Source organism: Scyliorhinus torazame, chromosome 2, assembly GCF_047496885.1.
Source record: "Scyliorhinus torazame isolate Kashiwa2021f chromosome 2, sScyTor2.1, whole genome shotgun sequence".
NCBI classification, from domain to species: domain Eukaryota; kingdom Metazoa; phylum Chordata; class Chondrichthyes; order Carcharhiniformes; family Scyliorhinidae; genus Scyliorhinus; species Scyliorhinus torazame.
In genome coordinates, this window is record NC_092708.1 from 355789086 (window position 1) to 355816666 (window position 27581).

Sequence of the window (27581 nt, forward strand, 5' to 3'; positions counted from 1 at the left end):
AACATGGCTAAGGGAGGGGCAGGACTGGCAGCTCAATGTTCCGGGGTACAGATGCTATAGAAAGGATAGAACAGGAGGTAAGAGAGGAGGGGGAGTGGCGTTTTTGATTAGGGAGAACCTCACGGCAGTACTTAGAGGGGATATATCTGAAGGTTCGCCCACTGAGTCTATATGGGTGGAACTGAAAAATAAGAAGGGAGAGATCACCTTGGTAGGACTGTACTACAGGCCCCCAAATAGTCAGCGGGAAATTGAGGAGCAAATATGTAAGGGGGAGAGGGGGCAAAACTTGACCTCGTCTTGGGAAATAAGGAAGGGCAAGTGACAGACGTGCTAGTGAGGGATCACTTTGGGACAAGTGACCATAATTCCATTAGTTTTAAGATAGCTATGGAGAATGATAGGTCTGGCCCAAGAGTTAAAATTCTTAATTGGGGCAAGGCCAATTTTGATGGTATCAGACAGGAACTTGCAGAGGTAGATTGGGGGAGACTATTGGCAGGCAAAGGGACGGCTGGTAAATGGGAGGCTTTTAAAAATGTGTTAACCAGGGTGCAGGGTAAGCACATTCCCTTTAGAGTGAAGGGCAAGGCTGGTAGAAGTAGGGATCCCTGGATGACTCGAGATATTGAGACTCTGGTCAAAAAGAAGAAGGAGGCATATGACGTACATAAGCAACTGGGATCAAGTGGATCCCTTGAAGAGTATAGAGATTGTCGAAATAGAGTTAAGAGGGAAATCAGGAGGGCAAAAAGGGGACATGAAATTGCTTTGGCAAATAATGCAAGGGAGAATCCAAAGAGATTCTACAGATACATAAAGGGGAAAGGAGTAACTAGGGACAGAGTAGGGCCTCTTAAGGATCAACAAGGACATCTATGTGCAGAGCCACAAGAGTTGGGTGAGATCCTGAATGAATATTTCTCATCGGTATTCACGGTGGAGAAAGGCATGGATGTTAGGAAACTAAGGGAAATAAATAGTGATGTCTTGAGAAGTGTGCATATTACAGAGGAGGAGGTGCTGGAAGTCTTAAAGCGCATCAAGGTAGATAAATCCCCGGGACCTGATGAAATGTATCCCAGGATGTTGTGGGAGGCTAGGGAGGAAATTGCGGGTCCCCTAACCGAGATATTTGAATCATCGACAGCCACAGGTGAGGTGCCTGAAGATTCGAGAGTGGCGAATGTTGTGCCCTTGTTTAAGAAGGGCAGCAGGGAAAAGCCTGGGAACTAAAGACCGGTGAGCCTAACGTCTGTAGTAGGTAAGTTGCTAGAAGGTATTCTGAGAGACAGGATCTACAAGCATTTAGAGAGGCAAGGACTGATTCGGGGAAGTCAGCATGGCTTTGTGCGTGGAAAATCATGTCTCACAAATTTGATTGAGTTTTTTGAGGGGGTGACCAAGAAGGTAGATGAGGGCAGTGCAGTAGACGTTGTCTACATGGACTTTAGCAAAGCCTTTGACAAGGTACCGCATGGTAGGTTGTTGCAGAAGGTTAAAGCTCACGGGATCCAGGGTGAGGTTGCCAATTGGATTCAAAATTGGCTGGACGACAGAAGGCAGAGGGTGGTTGTAGAGGGTTGTTTTTCAAACTGGAGGCCTGTGACCAGTGGTGTGCCTCAGGGATCGGTGCTGGGTCCACTGTTATTTGTGATTTATATTAATGATTTGGATGAGAATTTAGGAGGCATGGTTAGTAAGTTTGCAGATGACACCAAGATTGGTGGCACAGTGGATAGTGAAGAAGGTTATCTAGGATTGCAACGGGATCTTGATCAATTAGGCCAGTGGGCCGACGAATGGCAGATGGAGTTTAATTTAGATAAATGTGAGGTGATGCATTTTGGCAGATCGAATCAGGCCACGACCTGCTCAGTTAATGGTATGGCGTTGGGGAGAGTTATAGAACAAAGAGATCTAGGAGTACAGGTTCATAGCTCCTTGAAGGTGGAGTCGCAGGTGGACAGGGTGGTGAAGAAGGCATTTGGCATGCTTGGTTTCATTGGTCAGAACATTGAATACAGGAGTTGGGACGTCTTGTTGAAGTTGTACAAGACATTGGTACGGCCACACTTGGAATACTGTGTGCAGTTCTGGTCACCCTATTATAGAAAGGATATTATTAAACTAGAAAGAGTGCAGAAAAGATTTACTAGGATGTTGCCAGGACTTGATGGTTTGAGTTATAAGGAGAGGCTGGATAGACTGGGACTTTTTTCCCTGGAGCGTAGGAGGCTTAGGGGTGATCTTATAGAGGTCTATAAAATAATGAGGGGCATAGATAAGGTAGATAGTCAACATCTTTTCCCAAAGGTAGGGGAGTCTAAAACTAGAGGGCATAGGTTTAAGATGAGAGGGGAGAGATTCAGAAGGGCCCAGAGGGGCAATTTCTTCACTCAGAGGGTAGTGAGTGTCTGGAATGGGCTGCCAGAGGTAGTAGTAGAGGCGGGTACAATTGTGTCTTTTAAAAAGCATTTAGATAGTTACATGGGTAAGATGGGTATAGAGGGTTATGGGCCAAGTGCAGGCAACTGGGACTAGCTTAATGGTAAAAACTGGGCGGCATGGACTGGTTGGGCCGAAGGGCCTGTTTCCATGCTGTAAACTTCTATGATTCTATGATAAGAAAGACAAATCAATATGTTTCCTGTCATGTGAGAGTACCTTTTAGAAATGGGTGTTTACTACTGCAGTGATGTCAGAGAGTGGGTGGAGCTGGGCTGTCTGTCAGCTTTTTACTTTTGTATTTTGAGCAGGCTGCAGGGTGTGTTTTAGTTTTGTTTTCAGTGTTGGAGCTGAAGACAGCCAGAAGGTGTATGAGTTTCTCTCTCTAATCTAAAGACTGTAAATCGATCCTGGTGATTTTAAACTAATAACAGCAGTGACTTTAACCTGATGTGCTTCTGGTAAAAGGTGTTTTAAGTCGTATGGACGTTAAAAGGAAAGCTTAAAGGATTACTTAGTGCTGTATTCTTTGGGGGTTGTATTTGAATTAATGGTTGCTAAGAAGTTCACTGTATGTTTTAAAAAGTTTAACTTGAGTTCAGAGAATAAACATTGTTTTGCTTTAAAAAGTACTTTTCCATTTCTGCTGTACCACACCTGTAGAGTGGGCCGTGTGCTCCCCATACCACAATCTATTAAAAGTTGTGGGTCAGGTGAACTCCATAATACACTTTGGGGTTCTCTAAACCCTGGCCCATAACATTCCTTAATGGTGAGATACTAGGAACTATGGAACATTTTTGTGGAAAAATGGTCCAGACGAATGTGAATTATGATAGATGGTATTGGGGCTTGTGTTTGAGGTAATTGGGTGTAGGGACTTTTCCACTCCTAAGTATCGTACTCTCTCGCTCTCAACCTCTCATTATGTATCAGTAACTGGGTTTAGCATCAATCTAGACATTTCTGAATTGGTGTGATATATATAACGTCATATTGTGTGACAATCCTTAACTTTTTCAAGTTTGTACTAAATAATTAAATTTCCACTTTCCTCATGAATCCATAAAGATACCAAGGTACAAAGCTTGAATCCTTCAGGAGATTTATTTGGAACATTCTGACAGTGTGAAAAGAGACCAGTGTCAACTCTAGTTTTAATTCGAAGAGCTATATCGACCTGTTAATGGCATAATAAATTAGGAAAAACTTATCTTTGGCAGAGCTGGGACTGTAGCTGGGAACAGGGCACCTTTTAATTATATGAACTTCCAAGTTGGAAGAACCTGTTTATAATTGGACTGGAAGCACTGACACCAAACAGAGCTGACATGCTTTTACTAAATAGGTATACTGCTGTGAGTTCCTCATTTAGGTAGAACAGGAGACTGTATTGAAACCTGGATATAATTCATTGGGAAAATAGGACAGTGTGAATCACCATTGGAGTTGGTGCCTTTAAAATGATTAGCTACTCATGCAGTGTACACTTTTATTCAAATAATAGTGCAATGAAACTTTTTCTTCCTGCATATATTGATTCAAAATTACGAATTTGTAGTGCTGTTTTCCCTTTCTTCCCTCAATTATCCAATTGTAATACAAAACATACTGCATCAAACTCTGGCTATGTATCACACAGGAAGTATGTTACAAAATTAGTATTCCTGCACTGTAAGCTTGTTATGTGAAAAAGGTGATGAGGTTGGATCATTATGCCTTTAAAAGTGTGACGTTATGCAACACTCTCTTACCAGTTAACCAATTTGCTAATCACTCATGGGGAAGCCGAATTATGATTTAGTTTTAGCACGGGTGTCTTGAAGGAAATGAGATGTTTAGGGATGGTCATTTACTTTTGAATGTCTTACTCACAATCCATGAATCCTTTCCATAATTTTGGAACCGCACTCATTCTTCCTTGGATCTAAATAACACTAATTGTCTAAACCTGTCCTTAGACAATTTCCAATTCTTTTCTTTACGTACTCTTGACCTGGTATTGATACAAATACAAAAATACTGTGAATGTTGGAAATCTGAAATGAAAACATAAATATCAGAAAAACACAGCAGGCTCAAGCAGCATCTATGGAGTGAAAAACAAAGTTATGTTTTGGGTTGAGAACCTTTCATCAATGACCTGAAACATTAGCACTGTTCCTTTCCTCGCAGATACTGTCAGACCTGTTCGGGTTTTTCTGGCATTTTCTATTTTGATGGACTGCTCAAGTTCACCAACCAGTAAGAGAATGCTTTTCTCACTAGTTACCTTACCAAAACTGTATTTTTGATACTTCTGGCAGATCAACTATTGACCTTCACTGATCTGGTGAAAGAGTTGTGAGCAATGATTTGGTTAGTTTAACATTTCCACTTTGCCTTTCTAAACCAAATATCAGAATCCAATATGCTCTATCTTACATGTTTGTTAAAATGTCTCTAATTTTTAATTTGGGAACAAGAATAGGCCATTCAGCCCTTTGAGCCTACTCCCCTGTACAGAGAGATCATGGGCGTCATTCTCCGACCCCCCAGCGGGTCGGAGAATGGCCGTTGGCCGCCGTGAATCCCGCCCCCGCCGGTTGCCGAAGTCTCCAGCACCAGATATTCGGCGGGGACGGGAATCGGGCCGCGCCGGTTGGCGGGCCCCCCCCCTGGATTCTCCGGCCCGGATGGGCCGAAGTCCCGCCGATAAATTGCCTGTCCCACCGGCATGGATTAAACCACCTTTTGAACGGCGGGACAAGGCGGCGTGGGCGGGCTCCGGGGTCCTGGGGGGGGGCGCGGGGCGATCTGACCCCGGGGGGTGCCCCCACGGTGGCCTGGCCCGCGATCAGGGCCCACCGATCCGCGGGAGGGCCTGTGCCGTGGGGGCACTCTTTCCCTTCTCTCCACTGCGCATGCGCGGGAAACTGTCAGCGGCCGCTGACGCTCCCGCGCATGCGTCGCCCCGAGTTGTCATTTCCGCGCCAGCTGGCGGGGCAACAAAGGGCGTTTCCGCCAGCTGGTGGGGCGGAAATTCCTCCGGCGTCGGCCTAGCCCCTCAATGTTGGGGCTCGGCCCCCAAAGATGTGGAGCATTCCGCACCTTTGGGGTGGCGCGATGCCCGTCTGATTGGCACCGTTTTGGGCGCCAGTCGGCGGACATCGCGCCGTTTCGGGAGAATTTCGCCCCATGTCTTTGTCGATATACTTTAAAAAAATATATATTTTTATTCTTTTTCACATTCATCATATTTACAACAACAAATAATTAACAATAACGGCAAATACAATGGCAAACCCCTCATCCCACCCACAATCAAACAGCTGCCAACATTTCGAATACAATACACCAATGAAAAAGAATCTTCATTAATGTATACATTCCAACCCCCCCCCCCCCCCCCCCCTAATGTTCGATGTCATCCAATTCCTGAAAATGCATGATGAACAAGGCCTATGAGTTGTAGAATCCTCCCCCTCAACTCAAACTTCACTTTCTCGAGCATCAAGAACTCCAGCAGGTCCTCCTGCCATGCCGAGGCACAGGGCGGAGAAACCGACCTCCACCCCAACAGAATCCGCATTCGGGCGATCAGCGAGGCGGAGGTGAAGACATCTACCTCCTCACCCGTTTCCAATCCCGGCCGATCTGACATCCCGAGTATAGCTTCTCGGGGACCTGATTCGAATCTCACGTGACCACCTTTGAGATTACCCTAAAGACCTCCCTCCAATACCCCTCCAGTTTTGGCAGGACCAAAACATGAATATGATTGGCGAGGCTCCCCCCACATTGTTCACAAACATCCTCCACCCCCTGAAAAAGTCAGCTCATCCTAGCCCTGTGAGGTGCACCCTATACACCACCTTCGACTGTATCAGCCCCAACCTCGTGCATGACCGGGCAGCACGGTAGCATGGTGGTTAGCACAATGGCTTCACAGCTCCAGGGTCCCAGGTTCGATTCCCGACTTGGGTCACCATCTGTGCGGAGTCTGCACATCCTCCCCGTGTGTGCGTGGGTTTCCTCTGGGTGCTCCGGTTTCCTCCCACAGTCCAAAGATGTGCAGGTCAGGTGGATTGGCCATGTTAAATTGTCCTTAGTGTCCAAAATTGCCCTTAGTGTTGGGTGGGGTTACTGGGTTATGGGGATAGGGTGGAGGTGTGTACTTTGGGTGGGGTGCTCTTTCCAAGAGCCGGTGCAGACACGATGGGCCGAATGGCCTCTTTCTGCACTGTAAATTCTATGATAATCTATGATGACGTTGATGCATTCACTCTCCGTAGCACTCACACCACAACCACTCTTCCATGCCTTCCCCCAACTCTTCCACCCACTTTGCCTTAATCCCATCCAGTGATGCCTTATCTTCTCCCAGAATAACCCCATAAATCGCTGACACCATCCCTTTCTCCAATCCCCCTGCCGTCAATATCTCTTCCAACAGTGTGGGGGCCGGTGCAATCGGAAAGCTCTGTACATCCTTCTAGGCAACATTTTGGACCTGCAAACCTAGACATCTCTCCCTGCCCCAACCCACATTCCCTTCTCCCCACCCCCCCAAAACTCCTCCAACTTTGCAAACCAGCCTCCCAGAAACTAATCCTTTAATACCCTATCTTTCCCCTCCTCCCATCTCTGGAAATTCCCATCCCACCTCGCTGGTTCCAATCCCTCGAATCGGCATTTCCCTTGATCCCGCCCACAACCTAAAGTGCTGGCGCAACTGCCTCCAGATCTTGTGTGCCGCCACTACCACTGGACTCCCTGAGTATTTCCCTGGGAACATCGGGAGTGGCGCTGTTGTCAACGCCCTCAACCCCCACCCCCTGCATAGACTCTCTTCCATTCTAACACACAGGGGTCCCCCCATCCTGCCCAACCCAGCCTCGCACCTTCTCAGCATTCGCCGCCCAGTAATAGTACAATAAATTTGGGAGACCCAATCCCCCTGACTGCCGTCCTCTCTGCAACAGCACCTTTTCATTTCATTTTTCATTTTCATTTTTTAAAATCCGAGCCACCTTACCCTTCCCAAATAAACAGGGCAATCATCTTTTCCACTTCCTTAAAAAAATGCACTTGATAAAAAGATCGGCAGGCAATGAAAAATGAACAAAAACTGAGGCAATATACTCATCTTAATTGCCTGCACCCAACCTGCCAGCGATAGAGGAAGGCAATCCTGTCTTGCCAAATCCGCTGTCACCCTCCCCACCAAACTAGCGATGTTATATCCATGGAGCTCCCCCAATCTCGTGCCACATGCACCCCCAGGTATCTAAAGTGGGATACTGTCCTACAGAATGGCAGCCCCACCCATGCTCCCACCCCCGGCCGGGACACCACAAAATATTAGCTTTTTTCCAAATTTAGTTTGTACCCCAAGAAAGACCCAAGCACTTGCAGCAGCTCCAATATACCACCCATCAACACACTTGGTTCCGAGACATAGCAAGTCGTCTGCGTACAAAGATACTCTTATGCTCCATCTCTCTCCGCACTATCCCCCTCCACACCCCCGAACTTCTCAATACGATGGCTAAAGGCTCAATCGCAAGTGCAAACAACAAGGGGGATATAGGGCAACCCTGCCTGGTCCCTCGTTGTAGAGCAAAATACTCAGAATTCATATTATTCGTGCGGACACTCGCCCTTGGCTCCCTGTAATGTAATTTTATACAATCTACATATCGCGGCTCAATCCAAAACTGGCATCAAATACCTCCACTCCATCCGGTCAAATGCCTTCTTAGCGTCCAGCGCCACTACTACCTCTGTCTCCCTCCCCTCCGCCGGTGCCAAATTACATTCCGAACCCTCCTAATGTTTGAAAAAAGCTCCCTCCCTCTCACAAACCCCGTCTGATCTTCCCCTATCGCCTTCGGGAGGCAGCCCTCCAACCTATCCGCCAACACCTTCACCGACATCTTTGCATCGACATTCAAAAGTGATATGGGCATATACCACCCACACGCTGTCGGATCCATATTCTTCTTGAGCAACAAGGAGATCGATGCCAGCCTTCATGACTGTGGCAACACCCTCTTCCCTAACGCCTCCTCAAACATCCCCACGCCGATATCCTTTGGCTAACAAAAAATGTATTGATCATCGATTTTAAAATTATGAATTAAGCTTGCTTTTTGTGGACAAGGGCTCGGGAGGGATTAATGAAACACCGTCGACAAAGCGGCAGAGAATTGGCTAAGATAAGCGTGAAGTCAGGTGCAATGCCTGGATCTGGTATGTCTCTCTTGTGGGGACCATGAATTGGATTCACTTTGAATTTTTTGGAGCAGGCAAGGAGCTGGATTAGGGATTTGCCCCTGTCTGCACTCTTTTTTTTAGAAATGTTTTTTATTGGGTTTTTGAACAAAGTATATTTACCGTTATGTACCACAGAATAAAATTTATATACATAGAAGAGAAGAAAACTAAAGAAGAAAAAAACTGGTGGGATATTGTGCACTAACTAGATCACCAACTCTGTACAGTTTGCAATATTATTTTTAACACATAAGTAGGCAGGACTGAGGGTGTTGTACGCAGTAGATGAAACAAGGTAAATGAGCTTGTTGCGCATTCGTCTGGATTCTCCCCGTGAGGGAGTGTGTTCCATCTTTGCAGGTCCTTTTTTGCTTCCTCTGCCAGACTGGTGAGGTTCCATTTGTGGATTCCTTTCCAGTCATGGGCTATTTGGATCCCCAGGTAGCGGAATTTGTGTCGGGCTTGTTCAAACGGCAGTCCCATTAGTGCTGCCCCCCCCCTACTTGTGGGTGTACCAGGAAGATCTCGCTTTTGCTCATGTTGAGTTTGTAGCCCGAGAAGGCGCCAAATTTGTTCAGGAGCCTTGTCCCCACTCTTGAATTCTGGCTTTGTAACTCACTCTGATAAAGTAATAAAATAAATAAATACGGCACAGCAAAAAAGGGGACAACTATGAGAATGGAGGCAGTCAACACAGGACTGAGGGTGTTGTACCTAAATGCACGCAGTAGATGAAATGGGGTAAATGAGCTTGTTGCGCACGTTGAAATTGGGCGGTACAATGTTGCAGACATCACAGACGTGGCTGCAAAGGGATCAGGGCTGGGATATAAATATCCAAGGATATGTGTTCTATCAAGAGGACAGGTAGATGAGTAGAGGGGTGAGGCCGCATTGTTAGTAAGAAATGAACTTAAATCGATAGCAAGAAGCAATTTTAGGGTTGGAAGGAGTAGAATTGTGTGGGTAGAGTTGAGGAATCACAAAGGGAACAAAAGACCCTGATCAAAAAATCATAGAATGCCTACAGTGCAGAAGGAGGCCATTCGGCCCATCAAGCCTGCACTGACCCTGTGGAAGAGCACCTTATCTAGACACACCCAATCCCCATAATGCATTAACCCGACCTACCCTTTTGGACACTAACTGGAAATGTATCATGGCCAATGATGGGAGTCATGCACAGGCCCCTTAGCAATAGTCAGAATGTGGAGCAGAAAATAAATCGGGAGATAGAAAAGGCATATCAGAAAGGCAATATTGGGCTTCAGTATGCAGGTGAACTGGGAAAACGGGTTGGTAGCGAATCCTAACGAGTTTGTGGAATGCCTACGAGATTTTTTTTTGGAACAGCTTTTGGTAGAGACCACTAGGGAACAAGCAATTCTGGATTTGGTGATGTGTAATGAGGCAGAATTGATTAAGGAACTTAAGGTGAAGGAACCCTTCGGGGCAGTGACTGCAATGTGATAGAATTCACCCTGCAGTTTGAGAGGGAGAAGCTGGAATGTGATTGTAGTTACCTTTTTTCAATTGTAAAACTAAGATATGAGGGAGGAACTGGCCAGAGTTGATTGGAAGGGTAGCCTAGCAGGGAACACAGTTGAACAGCAAAACAGGGTTTTTCGGGAGGCAGACCAGAAATTCATCCCATGGGGGAGGACAAGGCAACCATGGCTGACCAGGGAAGGCAAGGATAGTATAAAAGCAAAAGGAAAGTAGTAGTAGGGAACAAAGAAATGGTATCAGTCTTCACAGTGGAAGACACAGGTGGCATAACAGAACTTCGAAAGAGTCGGGGCAGAAATGAGTGTAGTGCCCATCACTAAGGAGAAGGTGCTGGGGAAAGAAGTCTGAATATGGATAAATAACCTGGACCAGATGGACTGCCCTTCATGGTTCTGAAGGAGTTAGCTGAGGAGATTGTGGGGGCATTGGTGGTGATCTTTCAGGAATCACTGGAGGCAGGGTGGGTCCCAGAGGATTGGAAAATGGCTAATGTAACACCCCTGTTTAAGACGGAAGGGAGGCAGAAGACAGGAATTTATAGGACGGTTAGCCTGATTTTGGTTGTTGGTAAGATTTAAGAGTCTTTTATTAAGACTCTATAGATAATAGGGGCTGTTTAGCACAGGGCTAAATCGCTGGCTTTGAAAACAGACCAAGGCAGGCCAGCAGCTCGGTTCAATTCCCATAACAGCCTCCCCGAACAGGCGCCGGAATGTGGCGACTAGGGGCTTTTCACAGTAACTTCATTTGAAGCCTACTTGTGACAATAAGCGATTTTCATTTCATTTCATTTCATAATAGATAAGAGTCTATTATTAAGGATGAGATTACGGAGTACTTAGGAGTGCATGGTAAAATAGGACCAAGTCAGCACAGATTCATTAAGGGGAGGTCTGACAAATCTGTTAGAATTCTTTGAGGAGGCAACGAGAAAGTTAGACAAAGGTGAATCAGTGGATGTGATCTATTTGTATTTCCAGAAGGCCATTGACAAGTTGCCGCACAGGAGGCTGCTGAATAAGATAAGAGCCCATGGTGTTAGGAGCAATGTACTGGCATAGATAGAGGATTGGCTGACTGGCAGAAGGCAGAGAGTGGGGATAAAGGGGTCCTTTTCAGGATGGCAGCCGGTAACTAGTGGTGTTCCGCAGGGGTCAGTGTTGGGACCAGAGCTATTCGTGATATACATTAATGATCTGGAAGAAGGAACTGAGGACATTGTTGCTAAGTTTGCAGATGATGCAAAGATATGTATACGGACAGATAGTGTTGAGGAAGCACGGAGGCTGAAGAAGGGCCTGGACAGGCTAGGAGAGTGTGCAAAGAAGTAGCAGATTGAATACAAGGTGGAAAAGTGAGGTTATGTACTTTGGTAGGACGAATAGAGGCTTAGACTATTTTCTAAGTGGGTACAAAGGGACTTGGGAGTCCTAGTTCACGAATCTCTTAAGGTTAACATGCAGATTCAGTTGGCAGTTAGGAGGGTAAATGCAATGTTAGTATTCATGTCAAGAGGGCTAGAATATAAGAGCAGGGTTGGACTGTTGAAGCTGTATAAGGCTCTGGTCAGACCCCATGTGGAATATCATGAGCAGTTTTGGGCCCCATTTCTAAGGAAGAATGTGCTGGCCTTGGAGAGGGTCCAGAGAGAATGATTCCTGGAATTAAGGAATTGTCATAAGAGGAGCGGTTGAGGACTCTGGGCCTGTACTTGATGGAGTTCAGCGGGGAGGATCTCATTGAAACTTCCAGAATACTGCGAGGCCTGGATAGAGTGGATGTGGAGAGGATGTTTCCACTAGTAGGAGAAATTTGACTCAGACGGACTTCAAAATGTTACCATTTAGCCTATATTTATTTTCCTCACTTTCATACTCAAAAATTCATCAGCTCAAAGGACCAGATATTAAATGTCATCCAATAGCTAGCTATCTTACTGTTTATTGCTGAATGGTTGACCGGTATCTCTCTGCAATCCAGCGTTTAGCTGCTTAACTCAGCTATGCCACATTGGGAATAGTCGGGTAGCATTTGGCTTCTTGAGTACCAGAACAAACAAGAACATTTGTGTACTTTTGAAAGTTCCTTGTAGATGATTTGTGTTCGAAACTCTTCATACTGCCTTGAATTCTGAAATTATTTGACTTGTAGGAAAGATTTGTGGTAACAATTTGTTTAGAGTTGATTAAGGTTTGGGGGGGTGGGAATATTCTGCTTTTCAGTGACCGACAGGTTTACTAACAGGAAAGATTTAACATAGAATAGAATAGAATTTCTACTGTGCAGAAGAAGGCCTTTCGGCCCATCACATCTGCACCAACTCTTTGAACAACCACACTACCTAGGCCCAATAAGACACAGGAGCAGAATTAGGCCACTCGGCCCATCAAGTCTGCTCCGCCATTCAATCATGGCTGATATTTTTCTCATCCCCATTCTCCTGCTTCTCCCCATAACCCTGATCCCCTATTTAATCAAGAACCTATCTATCTCTGTCTTAAAGACACTCAGTCATTTGGCTTTCACAGCCTTCTGTGGCAAAGAGTTTCACAAATTCACCACCCTCTGTCTGAAGAAATTCCTCCTCATCTCTGTTTTAAAGGATCGTCCCTTTAGTCTGAAATGGTGTCCTCTGCTTCTAGTTTTTCCTACAAGTGGAAACATCCTCTGCACGTCCACTCCATCCAGGCTTCGCAGTATCCTGTAAGATTCAATAAGATCCCACACTCCTCCTTCTAAACTCCAACGAGTACAGACCCAGAGTCCTCAACCGTTCCTCATACGACAAGCTCTTCATTCCAGGGATCATTCTTGTGAACCTCCTCTGGACCCTTTCCAAGACCAGCACATCCTTCCTTAGATACGGGACCCAAAACTGCTCACAATACTCCAAATGGGGTCTGACCAGAGCCTTATACAGCCTCAGAAGTACATCCCAGGTCTTGTATTCTAGCCCTTTCGACTTGAATGCTAACATTGCATTTGCCTTCGTAACTGCGACTGAACCTGCACGTTAACCTTAAGAGAATTGTGAACAAGGACTCCCAAGTCCCTTTGTGCTTCTAATTTCCTAAGCATCTCCCCATTTAGAAAATAGTCTATGCCTCCATTTCTCCTTCCAAAGTGCATAATCTCACACTTTTCCACATTGTATTCCATCTGCCACTGCTTTGCCCACTCTCCTAGCCTGTCCAAGTCCTTCTGCAGCTACCTGTCCCTCTACAGATCTTTGTATCATCTGCAAAGTTAGCAACAGTGCCTTCAGTTCCTTCTTCCAGATGTGAAAAGTTGTGGTCCCAGCACCGACCCCTGACACACACCACTAGTCACCGGCTGCCATCCTGAAAAAGACCCCTTTATCCCCACTCTCTGCCTTCTGCCAGTCAGCCAATCCTCTATCCATCCCAGGATCTTACCCTTAACACCATGGACTCTTAACTTATTTAACAGTCTCCTATGCGACACCTTGTCAAAGGCCTTCTGGAAATCTAAATAAATCAAGTCCACTGGTTCTTTTTTATCTAACTTCCTTGTTACTTTCTTAAAGAAATTCTCTGTCCCTGCAATCCCCTGTCCCTGCAATTCCTCCTGCACCCTCGCCCTAAGGGGCAATTTAGCATGGCCGATCCACCTAACCTGCACATCTTTGGACTGTGGGAGGAAATCAATGCATCCCAGAGGAAACCCCCGCAGACACGGGGAGAATGTGCAAACTCCACACAGACAGTTACCTGAGGTTGGAATCAAACCTGGGTCCCTGGTGCTGTGAGGCAGCAGTGCTAACCATTGTGCCACCCCATAATTGGCTGAAGAATAAGAGACGATATGAGAGAAGAAAAAGTTTGATCAATCCATTTTTACGACCTGAAATGCATTGAGTGAAAGAATAGTGACAACATATTCAATATTAACTGGAAAAATACTTAAAAAGATAAACTTTAGGAGAGCTTTGGTGAAAATGCAGGGAAATGGGACTAATTGGTTAGCACAGGGTGGATGGACCAAATGACCACTTTCTGTGCTGCATCATTCTTTGATCCTATAATTTTCTACATGCCACACGCTTGCATGCTGGTTATGGTTGAGATTTGCTGCCAGTAGATATTTTCAAGTTCTGTCATTACCAGATTATTTTGTAAACCTTCTCTTACACTTGTAGTGGCAGATATTGTGCATATTAAAGAAAATAAGTGATTCAATTTATTTAAGGAAATTTAAAGTTCTTAATTTTACAGCAATAATCCCTCCATTGCTTCTATTCAGCCTTTCAACGTACTGCAGCTGTATTACCACGTGTATGTGTCCATGATGCATTCTAAAGCTATTTTGTGGACCAACTAGTCACTTTTCAGTGCATGGATGCACTATATAATTGTTTCATTTGATTAAAGCTTATGATGACCTTGGTGATTAACCCATTTCCTTGGCATTCTGATATTTTCTGAAATCCAGAAATTTGGTTGAAGCAATCCCATCTGCCTCAGGATTACATCTGCAGGAATGTCTTGGAAGAAATGTCTTTATGGATGACTGAGGAGAATGCAGGATGAAAATAATGATTCAAATAGGGGAGGTGAACAAAAATAAGCAGTTGTATTAGTGCCAGCTGATGCAAAAACTCCTTATTCAAAATGGATTGCTCAAAAAAGCATATACGTGTTCCAGCTAAATTTGAGTTGGATTTAAATGTGTGTGGCTCAGTTACGTGTGCCTGAAGTGCATTCCAGCCTCTCCTGCATTATGGTTTAGCACTGCACAGCTACTATGTCTGTAGGTAGCTGTATGCTTCAACCACTTCCCCAATACCTTTGCTTCTATAGCTTATTTGATACAATGGGGCATTGATAAAAAGAAACTACTTGTATGAAACAATGAGGTTAAATGGTAGCTTGACAAAATGATGTAGTTGCTAGAAATTGGGAGGGAGGGGAAACAAAGCACAATGCTGAAGGTCGGGCAGCTCTGAGAGAAACGCAAATGTTTCAGCTCAACCTTTCAATAATGAACATGCTGTAACCTGTACTCTGGTTATTGGTTATGAACTGCTAGCTGAATGAAGGGTTGACAGTCTGCTATCATTTTTTCTTTCAAATTGAATGCAACTTTATTTTTGCAGGTACCAGAGCACCAGGAATCAACACGAGCTTCATTTGCTTCCTCCGTGTTCAACATAATGCATGCCATCATGGGAAGTGGCATCCTGGGCTTGGCATATGCAATGTCTAATACAGGTATTATTGGTTTCAGGTAAGAAGGCAATACATTGTACTTGATTTGATCAGCTAACATCCTGAATTGTTTGCCTGTAACTAAATCTTGTAAAGTCATGGGAACCTCTCTCTTGGGACTAGATCACCCTTTTTCTGATAATAAGGGCTATGAATGAAGTGCCTGAGTAGTCATAATTAAATGTTTTTCCTTATGACTTGAGAATTTTTTAAGTGCCCAATTCTCTTTTTCCCCAATAAAGGGGCAATTAAGTGTGGCCAATTCACTTACCCTGCACGTCTTTTGGTTCTGGGGGCGCGACTCTCGCACACACTGGGAGAATGTGCAAACTCTATACGGACAGTGACCCGGGCAGGGATCAAACCCGCATTCTCGGCGCCATGAGACAGCAGTGCTAGCCACGGCGTCACCATGCTGCCCTTGAGACTTAAGAATTCTTTTTTTTATAAATCATTTTATTGAGGTATTTGTGATTTTGTAACAATGACAGAAGAAACAATGCTCATACAAATATAAACATAGTGCAAAGGCCGTCTTCCTCCCTCACAGGTCCCACCTTTCTTACACACTAATTTAAACTAAACTAAACCGCCCCCCCCCCCCCCCGCCCCCCTCGGCTGCCACCTCCGGACGAACCCTGACATTGACCCTCTCAGGGCGAACTTGATTTTCTCCAGACAGAGAAAGCTAGCCACGTCAGTGAGTCAGATCTCTGACTTCGGGGGCTTTGGGTCCCTCCAAGCTAATAGTATCCATCTCCGGGCTACCAGGGAAGCGAAGGCCAGAACGTCTGCCTCTTTCTCCTCCTAGATTCCCGGATCTTCCGACACTCCAAAAATCACCAACTCTGGACTCTGTGCCACCCTTGTGTTTAACACCTTGGACATGACAGCCGCAAACCCCTGTCAGAATCCCCTAAGCTTCGGGCATGCCCAGAACATATGAACATGGTTTACTGGTCCTCCCACACACCTTGCATACCTTCTATCCCAAAGAGCCTGCTCATCCGGGCCACTGTCATGTGTGCCCGGTGAACGACCTTATATTGTATCAGGCTGAGCCTGGCACATGATGTGGACGCGCTGACTACTCAACGTATCTGCCCAGAGACCATCCTCTATCTCTCCTGCCAACTCCTCTTCCTATTTGTGTTTCTGCTCCACAGTCTGCGTTTCCTCTGACCCCATGAGTTCCTTATAGATGTCCGCAACCCTCCCCTCTCTCATCCATACTCTGGAAATTACCCTGTCCTGTATCCCCCTTGGTGGTAGGAGTGGGAAGGTTGAGACCTGCTTGCGTAGGAAGTCCCCCACCTCCAGGTACCTAAACTCATTCCCTCCCGTCAATTCAAATTTCTCCTCCAACTCCCTCATGCTGGTAAAGCTCCCGCTATGAACAGATCCCTCAGGCTGGGAAAGCTCCTCTCTATGAACAGATGAGACTTCAGAATTCTAACACATTCAGGGATAGCCTCTCATCTTCCACCTCCTGTAAATTTGAGGTTATTTGCTGCCATGTCAATTTACCAAATCTCAGTTATCCATCACCCTTGTGCTCTCTGACTTGTATTGGCTTGCAATTAACCAGTGTTTTAAAATATTTCTCACCCTTGTTTTTAAATCCTTCCGTATCTCTCTCTAATTTCCTCCAGCTCTACAACATTTAAACATTTGCACTCCAGTTCTGGCCTTTTGTGCATCCTTAATTTTAATGTCTCTGTTGTCTGCAGCTGTCTCTTCAGCTAGGAAGGCCCTGAGCTCTGGAATTCCCTCCCTCCCAACTGTTCTACCTCTAGTTTTATGATGCTCCTTAAAACGTATCTCTTTGGCCAAGCCTACCCTAATATATTTTGTAGCTTGTTGTCAGATTCTGTTTCCTAATATGCTGTCAGATTCTGTTTCCTAATATTCCTGTGAATCAACTTGGGACATTTTACTATTTTAAAAGATGCTATATCAATACATGTTGCTGGAATATAACAAAAAGAAATGCACTAACTGACACATGAAAAGTAAACTGTGCTTGGACAGTTTTTCTGTGCATTAATTATCAAGGAACCAGGCTCGTGAGGCACCTTCCAGGCTGCTGCAGGGCTACACACCAGCGCAACTTAGTAAGAATGTTGATGTCAATGCAGAAAATTAGCAAAGGCTTCAAAAAAGCTGTACCAGTCCCAAAACGCTAGCATTTCGGGAACAGTTCCAACTTGGAAATACATAATACAGCAGTCTTTCACTTGTATTTGGTGAAAAAATAAACGCCTGACCCGGAAATCCAAATGCCAATGGCATGCAATTGCTGAAGCTTTCTTGAGGCACAATTTCCTGGAAAATGTAGCATGTTTACATTGGAAATTAGGGCTAGCGCGGAAATTGAAAAGAGCATATTACTTCAGTAGCAAGCATTGTTTCGAGGATGATGTTAATTAACTATCCGTAAATGCCGGATTAGAAATGTATATTTGTAAACCAAATCTGGCTCAACTGTATGTAAACCTGTCAATAGTTGAAGAGTCTAATGGTATTTACTGTCTTTCATCTCTTGTATCAAGAATGGTTACTTCACTGTGATAGCTTTTTAGGTGCTGTAACTGTGGAACTACCCCATCGTTTCTTCCAGAAGACAAAATTAGAACTTGTGTGTTTTGTCACGGGAAATGTTTGATTACAGTGAAGTGCTATCATTAATTGATGTTTTCTTCCTACAGTCTCCTGTTGCTGGTTGTTGCGTTTCTGGCTGCATATTCAGTTCATTTGCTGCTTGAGTTGTGTGGACAGACTGGTAAGTTGAAAACCAAGTTATTTTGTGGTCCTTATGGGTTGTAAAATCTCTAGTTCATTTAGAATGATTAAAATGGTTAATGTTTTTATTTTAAAAAGAAAAAGGTCAAATTTCATTGGGCATTTATTAATATTTTATATTATTCCTTTTCTGTCGCACACAAATGGGGCAGGAAAAGGGAAGAGTTGCATTATGTTAACAAAATTTCAAAACTGTGTGCTGAAGGGGAAACCTAGTTCTCCATAATATCTCCTTTGTACATCCACAGAGCTGACTTCCTATGAAGACCTTGGGTTTTATGCCTTTAAGACAATTGGGAAGGTAACAGTAAAACAGTTTATGCTGCACACAGGTTTATTAGACCGACAAACATGCTCTTGCATGCTTTCAAGCCCTGCAAATAATTCCATTCATTGAAAGTGAGTTCTTAATTTCTTCTGGCCCATCAGCATTACCACATTCCTCCTCGCCTTACAAAATTGAAAGCTAGCAATTTGTTTCAGTCACCAAAGATGAAAATTATGACCTCTGTGCCCTGCCTTATACATACATTGGGTATGGCTAAATGTGCTTTTGTACCACTAGGGTAATCAGTTGCGATGATCAGGTTATTTTAGACTGCAGACAAGATGGAATATTAAAATTTCTGCATGGTGTCAAAAATCGCTAAAGGCGATTCAAAAGTTGTTGGCTAAGCTTGATTGTAGGGCTTGAGCACATAATTTGGACTGACACTTAGTGCCATAATTAAGGATTTTTGTATTGTTCCCAGTACGGTCTTTTAGCTGAAACATTAAATTGGGATCTTTGTTGAAGAGCAGTAATTTCCTGGCCAACAACCTTTCCTGAACCAATATCGAGCAGATCATTTGATTATTATATCTCACTTGCTGTGCGTACGTTTGGTGCCACATAAAAATAACTGCACATAAAAGTAACTTATTTGTTGTGAAACAAAACAGAAAATTCTGAAAATACTCAGCAAGTCAAGCACCATCTATGAGAAAAAGTTATGGTTGGTTGTAAAGTTCTATGGGATTCCCTTGAGTAATTGAGACTTGTGGTGTTTTCTTGCAGGTTATGGTTGCTGGTGCAATATTGATACAAAACATCGGAGGTAAGCTAAATCTACCTAGAGAGAAAATACTTGATTGGAGAATGTTAAATGACAGCATTTCTTCCCGAAGGTTGCAATACTATAAGAGGAATTGATCCACTTTCACAGATAAGTGTTACAACTGGCTTATTTTGTGTCAAGTTAAAATAGGAGTGGGTGGTTTGGAAAATAAAATGCTTAGGCATTCAAGTTATTGTGAGGCTTGCACTCAATTCAATTTTGTTCTACTTTTTATTTCATACTTTTTTTTGTTTGTTGTAGTCCCCACAAAACAGGATTACTCCATTTCAAGAGATCAAAAATGTTAATTTGACCATGATAATCCTTAACTGTTTAACGCAGTTTCACTAATCTCAGCCACAGTCTGTCAAGAGAAGGCAAGAACTAGGCTGGGATCTGGTGAAACTGTGTTCTGACACAATCGATGGATCTAGGTGGCATTGTGAAGGCATAATCTCCACCCTTCAATAAGCATGGTGGGGAGCAATAATGCTAGAGTGCAGGAACTTGGTTCGGTATTGCAGCATCCATGAGCTGCAAAGGGTCAGGTAAGCTATTCCTGGTCACACCCTCTGCCAAACTGCTTCTCCTAGACATTGTGTCATTGACAGACAATCCCAGATACGCACAATAGCATATAATTTTAGACCAATTATGCAACCTCCTTGCCTCGAGAGAAATGTAGGTAATGGTGTGAGCAGACAGATATGTCCATCACTTCACACATGTAATCGAAATGATTCAAAAATCGGAACATTATTGGTGTATGAATGATGATTTGTCTACAGGAAAAAAAAAACTTTTGACTTAATGAATAGTTTATGTACCAGCAGACCACTCAGCATTTATTTTATTACCCATAGTTTACTTCTCATCCCTTAAAACAAGGGGAGATGCACTTGGTTTAAAATTTAAAATGCAACATTTCCTATCCATGCTGCATTTGTTTGTTTAAGATGCAATTAACCCCGTGAGAAATGGTTGCAATTCAACCACATGCTGAAAGAGTTTCTCTTATTATAAAAAGAAAATTCCCATGCTGCTCATCTTCAGTGAAACTCCTCCAGAATGTTCCACTAACATGGTTAATGACATTGAGCTTGAAGTAAATCCAATGCCTTCCCTTCTGAATCTGACTGCCTTCATAAAAAGTAATGTCATATATTGCTAAGAATTAGAGCAAATCATTTCATATGTCAAACAGATTTCTGTCATGAACAGATGTAATCAGAAACCATTGTTAATTGTGTAACTAAGTCTCAGTAAAAGAAATGTAAATGAGTAGTTTGTATGAAGCAAAATCTAAATTGTGGCATCTGTTTGTAATAACATTTAAATACTTTGTTTTACAGAAGCTAATTCTGCCCAGGTTGCTTTCGGAGACATGCAAACTTTATCAATGCAGCATTTTCATTCACTCCAACTTGCTAGAACATGATTTGCCAAAATTCAGCATTAACTATAAAATTTTTTGTGCATTTGCCTTAAACTACTTGCACTCCTTCTGCTTGTCAAGTTGAAAAATGGCTTTGCTGCTTAAGGATAAGCTTTGTCATTGTGTTAACACTGAGCACTCCCAAGTCAGTCAGCTACAGGATGGGCAGAAGCTTCCTTTTCCCCCTCCCCCCTTTTTTCTCCCTCAATATGCATCTTATTTTGGAACATCAATATAAAATTGCTTCCGCTATGTGATTTCCCTAATATTGCAAATTATGACACTGCAAGCAAGTGCCATGTGGAAAACAAAGTTGCCATTTTGTTTCAGTGAGTTGACCAATTGTTTTCAGAAATGCCCCTCAAAAGTATCTGACCTTGGAGCAAGTTATACTGGGGTTACAATGAGGCAGGCTTGTGATTAAGCTTAAAAGTTAGACCATATGTGCATTGGAAGTAGTGCATTTTAATTAACTTTAAACATTTGTGCCCTTAACAATTGATATAAATAAATCAAAATTTAAATAGACCGGTTACACTGTCACTTCCCCAAAGGCTACCTCAATATACTCATTGTACTTGCTGTCATATCCAACACACCGATCATGAACCTTTTCCATCCCTCCACTTAGTTTCAGGGGCTGGTTTAGCTCACTGGGCTAAATCGCTGGCTTTTAAAGCAGACCAAGGCAGGCCAGCAGCACGCTTCAATTCCCGTACCAGCCTCCCCGAATAGGCGCCGGAATGTGGCGACTAGGGGCTTTTCACAGTAACTTCATTGAAGCCTACTCGTGACAATAAGCGATATTCATTTCATTTCATTCAAATGGTGCAGTCTTGCTCCTCTCTAGATCATGCAGGTTGCCTTCTACCTGTCCTCCCTCAATACAGACTGGGGTTCCCATCTCACCCCTTTAATTCAACCTGTTGCCCATTTCTTTTTCCTTCCATAAATGCTGGCATTAGCTTCAACTCTTCCTCCTCATAGAATTATAGAATTTACAGTGCAGAAGGAGGCCATTCGGCCCATCAAGTCTGCACCTGCTCTTGGAAAGAGCACCCTACCCAAGGTCAACACCTCCACCCTATCCCCATAACCCAGTAACCCCACCCAACACTAAGGGCAAGTTTGGACACTATGGGCAATTTATCATGGCCAATCCACCTAACCTGCACATCTTTGGACTGTGGGAGGAAAACGGAGCACCCGGAGGGAACCCACGCACACACGGGGAGGATGTGCAGACTCCGCAGAGACAGTGACCCAAGCCGGAATTGAACCTGGGACCCTGGAGCTGTGAAGCAATTGTGCTATCCACAATGCTACCGTGGTGCCATCGGTTCAAGTTAGCACTTTTCTAATTTTCCACTGAAAGCAGTTACTCCCCATCCTGTTGCAAACTGCCACTTTGTTTCCCTTTGCCCATAAATATGCACATATTTATATTCTGCTTTCTTCTCTCCCTTCAATTATGTTGCCACTTTCCTCTGCCCTAAGTTAATGTTAGCACATTTTTTCTTTTGTGCCGTGGTGCCAATTTGAACCTGCTACCAAGTATTTTGACGTACACTTGTACTGTAGTTGAGCATACAACCATGATCAATCACTTCAGCCTACCTGTAGTAACAGCAGAATTTGGGTTGAAGCCTTAGCACAGGGCTGAAGAGAGATAGGTAGTGGTCGTAACTCTGCATTAGCAGATGAAAATCAGTGTGGATCTGTTTCTACTGCCCCCAAAACACTGCATGTTCAATACAATGATTTGAATCCATGGCAAGAAGAACTTCAAGCCGTTGATTCTGGGCTGGGTTTGAACTCAGGCCACCAGTAACAGAAAAGTAAACAGAAAATCCACTGCAATACTGACTCTCCAGTTTTCTTTCACCTTTTATATTTTGATTTACTCTACTTGATATGAAGAAACATCTGAAGTCGCTTGGTATAGCAAAGGCAATAGACCCTGACACAACCCGGCTATAGTACTGAGGGCTTGTGCTTGAGAACTAGCCATATCCCTAGCCAAGTCTTTTCAGTACTGCTACAACACTAGCATCTGCCCAGCATTGTGGAACATTGCCCAAGTATGTCCATGAAAAGCAGAACAAATTCAATCTGGCCAATTACCATGCCATCGGTGTCCTCTCGATCATGAGCAAAGTTTGGAAGGTGTCATTGACAGGGCTGTCAGGTGACAGTTACTCAACAACAACCTGTTTACATCTCAATTTATGATCTACCAGGGCTATCTGGCTCCAGGCCTCAGCAGAGCCTTGTTTCAAACATGGACAAAAGATGAGGTGAGAGTGGCTGTACTTGACATCAAGCTGGCACTTCACTGAGTGTGGCATCAAGGAGCATTAGCAAAATTTAACTCTCAGAATTAGGGTGGGGACAGGTTAGAGAATCACCATTGGTTGTATTCATACCTAAACAATGAAAGATGGTTGTAATTGTTGGAGGCCAATCATATCAGCCTCAGGGTATCGCTGGAGGAGTTCCTTGAGGGTAGTGTTCTGGACCAAACCATCTTCAGTTGCTCTATCAATGTGACCCCCATTCATGAGTTTAAGATACTGAAGCAGTCCATGCCCATATGCAGCGAGACCTAGACAACATTCGGGCTTGGGCTGATAAGTGACGAGTAACGATCATCTCCTACAAGCAAATCAAACCATTTCCCCATGAATTCAGTGGCATTGCATCCACTGAATCTCCCACCAGCAGAATTGTGAGGATTACCATTGACCAGAATCTGAATTGGAACAGCCATATAAATACTGTGGCTACAAGAGCTGGTCAGAGGCTGAGAATTGCCTGTCAAGTAACTCGTCCCCTGACTCCCCAAAGCCTATCCATCATCTGGAAACTTCAAGACAGGAGTGTGGTGGGTACTGTCCACTTGCCTGGATGAGTGAAGCACAATACCGTTTGGGACCAAACAGCCCATTTGATTAGCACCCCTTCCGCCACCTTAAACATTCACTCCCTGCACCACTGGTGTGCTGTGGCAGTGGTGTGTCCCACCTATAAGATGCACTGTGCTTAGGAAGAATACGTTTCCTAATCAGTCTTCTGTTTTCCTTGTGTCAATGCCAATTACTTAACTCTGCACAATTCTGTCATGAAATAGTCTTTGCTATTTCCCCAACTTGATTAAATCCAGCTTCAAAGGAATTTCACTCAACAGTAAATGAACCCTCGAGGATAGCTCTGTGCATGTACTCGCCATCAGCTACCTGTTGACCTTGATTTGGAAATGACATGTTTACCCAAAGATTGAACACTTTCTTGTTAAAATCCATACAGTCTTTGCAGGTATTATATTAAAACACAGCCTTCGGCTTTATTCATCTTCTGTTTTAAGACCTCATAGTGCAAGTGCAATACGGAGCACGGTTATGCTACCATAAGCAATCGGGCAGGAAGCTGAGTGGAAGTAATTGTGATGTTTGTGTGACCTCCAGACTGGCCAGATCAGATTCCATGATCCCAAAGGTCAGAAGGGAGATTCCATTGACTTGATGCTCAACTGTTGTACAGAATGTTTATTAAACCAATCCCTTTTTGAAAGATCCACAGCTAACAGCCTTCTTATCATAATCATTGATTTTTGACCCCCCCCTAACTCACAACCCATTTAAATCTGTTTAATTATGCTATTCATTTGATGATTTTTCTTCATAATTTATTCCACAAGGTTCTACTTTGTGGAAAAGTGCTGAAGAAAGAATTAATTTGCATTTGTGTGGCACTCTGAAGGATGTTCCAAAGTGCTTTGACACCTGATTAAGCACTTTAGAAGTACAGCCACTGGAATGCAAGAAAAATGTGGTCAATTTGTGTACAGCCAACGCAAGAATGACCAAATCTATTTTTGGTGGTGTTGGTAGTGGGATAAATATTGGCCAGGATACCAGAAAAATCTTCCTATTGCTCTCAGCAATAACACTTGTGATATCTTTCATAACCCACCTGAGAGGGCAGGTGAGGTCTTGGTTTGAAACATTTCATCCAAGAAACAGTACCTCCTGAGTACTCTCCATACTACACTGAAGTATTAACCTAGATCTTGTCCTCCAGTCTAGGGTGTGTGACATCAACCTCGGTGTCTTCTGGTATCTGAATTCTTCACCATTGCAGTTTTTTTCCTGGATTTCTTAACTTCTGTTTCACTCTTGTCAATTAGATCTTTGAAAGGAAAATCCACCTCAATTTGCTAACCTTTTCCTTCTGTACATGCCTGATATCTAGAACCAACATTGTTGTTCAGTTCTTTCATTTCGAAGATGGTAATATTATTGCAATGAGCTAGCCAGAGCTGCATGCAGGACTCCAGATGAGGTCTAACCAAACTCTTCAATACCTAAAGTTAATTTGTTTGCTGCTATTCTCTTCGTATAATTTCTGGAAATGGTTGTATGACAAAGCACCATATAGTGTACTAATTATGTTCATTATCTCTTGCATTTTTTTTTTTAAGAAACAATTGTTTTAAACAATTTCAAAACATTGGCCACATTGCAATTGAAGAAGGATAGAAATACTTTTTGTATGGGGTCTTTAGCAAATAAGAATTAAGCACGAAACATTCCTGGCTTAAAAGGATTTATGATATTTTGAACAATTAAGCCAAATCTGTTATGGTTTTAAAATATGGAATGTAGGGCCAGAAGTTTACCTTGTGGTTTAGTGGAAAATAGAAATTATAACTTCCCCAAGTTTCCTTTCCTCATGTAGAACCACTTCATGCAACCAGCAGTTAAGCTTCGTACAGCTCTTGGGGTTCATTAAAAAAAATAACCGAGGAAAATAAGCCATATCTCTTCTGAAGCATGTTTCTTTCTGCCATCAGCTATGTCGTCTTATCTGTTCATCGTAAAATCTGAGCTACCTACTGCAATTGCTGGTTTCCTACACCACAACTACAATGGGTGAGTTTGAGTAGCAATGATGATTATGTATTGGTTGTTCGGTGCAATTGGTTTGATAAATTTATTCATGGCAGAGGTGATAACATCATATATTGCACTGCATTACATTATACAGGTTGCCACCCACAAGGGAGCTATTGCCTCAATAGTAATTATGCTTGAAAAATCCTAAATGTAGTTGTTGAAATACATGCCCCCCCCCCTCCCAAGCAACTAATGATGACCAACGTAAATGCAGAATAAACGGCTGTCATCTCTGGTAGACATCCCGCCCATGCAGTGTGCATTAGGTGTGCGCCAAACCTCCAGTTTCTATACAAGTGATCCAAGCACCCAAGTGTCTTGGATAGCTTTCAGACCCACGGTTTCTATACTTTACAGAAGAAAACTGTTTTAGGTACAATGGATTTTACTGAGCTGGCAACGGTTGAGCAGCCACACCATTGGAGCCCAGGACTCTCAACTAATTCCGCACTCCCCACTTTCCCCAGAACTTGAGTTGATCAATCCCAGATGAGGTGAGTAGGGGATGAAGACTGGGAAGGAAGGCCTGGCACCAAAGAGTTCTATCGGTGATCTTTGTACTGTCTCGTTTTGTTTATTCATTGGATATGGGCAGCATTGGCAAGATCATCATTTGCATGGCAACACGGTAGCACAGTGGTTAGCACTGTTGCTTCACAGCTCCAGGGTCCTAGGTTCGATTCCCGGCTTGGGTCACTGTCTGTGTGGAGTCTGCACGTTCTCCCCGTGTCTGCGTGAGTTTGCTCCGGGTGCTCCGAATTCCTTCCACAAGTCCAGAAAGACGTACTGTTAGGTGAATGGGACATTCTGAATTCTCCCTCTGTGTACCCGAACAGGCGCTGGAATGTGGCGACTAGGGGCTTTTCACAGTAACTTCATTGCAGTGTTAATGTAAGCCTACTTGTGACAATAAAGATTATTATTATTAGAACCCCTACCCCATTCAAGGCAGCCGTTTTCTCCATGGAGGATTTTCCCCTCCATCTCTCATATTTCTGAAACTAGAGCCCACCCCCACCCATCAGATGGGATGAAGTACAATCCCCCAGTCACAGTCAGCACTCTTCCCACCACCCCATCCCAGAAATCCCCCAGCAGCTTCCTCTCAAACCAACACCTCTCTCCTCCATCCCTGCCCAGCCCCACCATTCACACCTAAGCTCATCAAAACCTTCCTAAACAAGACCAGCAAGCTGTAACCCCCCCCCCCCCACGTCGCTCCCATTCAGTGGCCAACCTCAGCCTGCTAGCACGTTAATCCCCTCCCCGCCAAAGCCCACATCACACAAATAAACAACCAAAGAAAGAAATCAAAACCCAAACCACCGCACCCAAGAGGAGTCCCCCCCGCCCCCCCCCAAGCCAAATGCTCCCTCCAAACCACAAGCACTCAACAGGCAGAAAGAACAAAACAAAAAAGCCCGAAACAAAACGCACCAATTTGAATTAACAGCAACTCTGTACAAAAAGAAAAAGGTGCAAGGGAGAATTAATAAAAAAACACACATCTTGATAACGACGTCTCCATACAGACCCGTCCCAACAGCAAGTTCCATTCAAACACCCTCAGTTCAGCCTGAGCCCTTGAGCTTCAATGGCAGTGCAGGAAGCGGAGGCTGTCTCAAAGAAATGGTCCAAGGCATTGTGTGGAACCCTCTGCCTCGCTGGGTACACCACACCAAAACGCACGCCACTCTTGAAAAGCGCTGACTTTGCCCTGTTAAAGGCCACCCCCCACTTCCTTGCCAACTCTGCTGCGACATTGTGACAATAAAAGCTTATTATTATGATTGTTACCCTGGTATCTTCGAATGCTGCTGCGTTCCCACCGAACCTCCCGATTCTCCTT

At 44.0% G+C, this 27581-nt stretch overlaps 1 protein-coding gene across 1 annotated transcript in view; it reads left to right on the forward strand.

The window, feature by feature from the left end:
• slc38a6 (solute carrier family 38 member 6) overlaps window positions 1-27581 on the forward strand; it is an 86520-nt gene that overhangs the window by 14347 nt on the left and 44592 nt on the right. The window contains exons 2-6 of the mRNA XM_072491897.1: window positions 15332-15462; window positions 18152-18225; window positions 18494-18546; window positions 19303-19342; window positions 25630-25708. Coding sequence (XP_072347998.1) covers window positions 15332-15462; window positions 18152-18225; window positions 18494-18546; window positions 19303-19342; window positions 25630-25708 — 377 coding nt within the window. The remainder of the gene's footprint in view (window positions 1-15331; window positions 15463-18151; window positions 18226-18493; window positions 18547-19302; window positions 19343-25629; window positions 25709-27581) is intronic.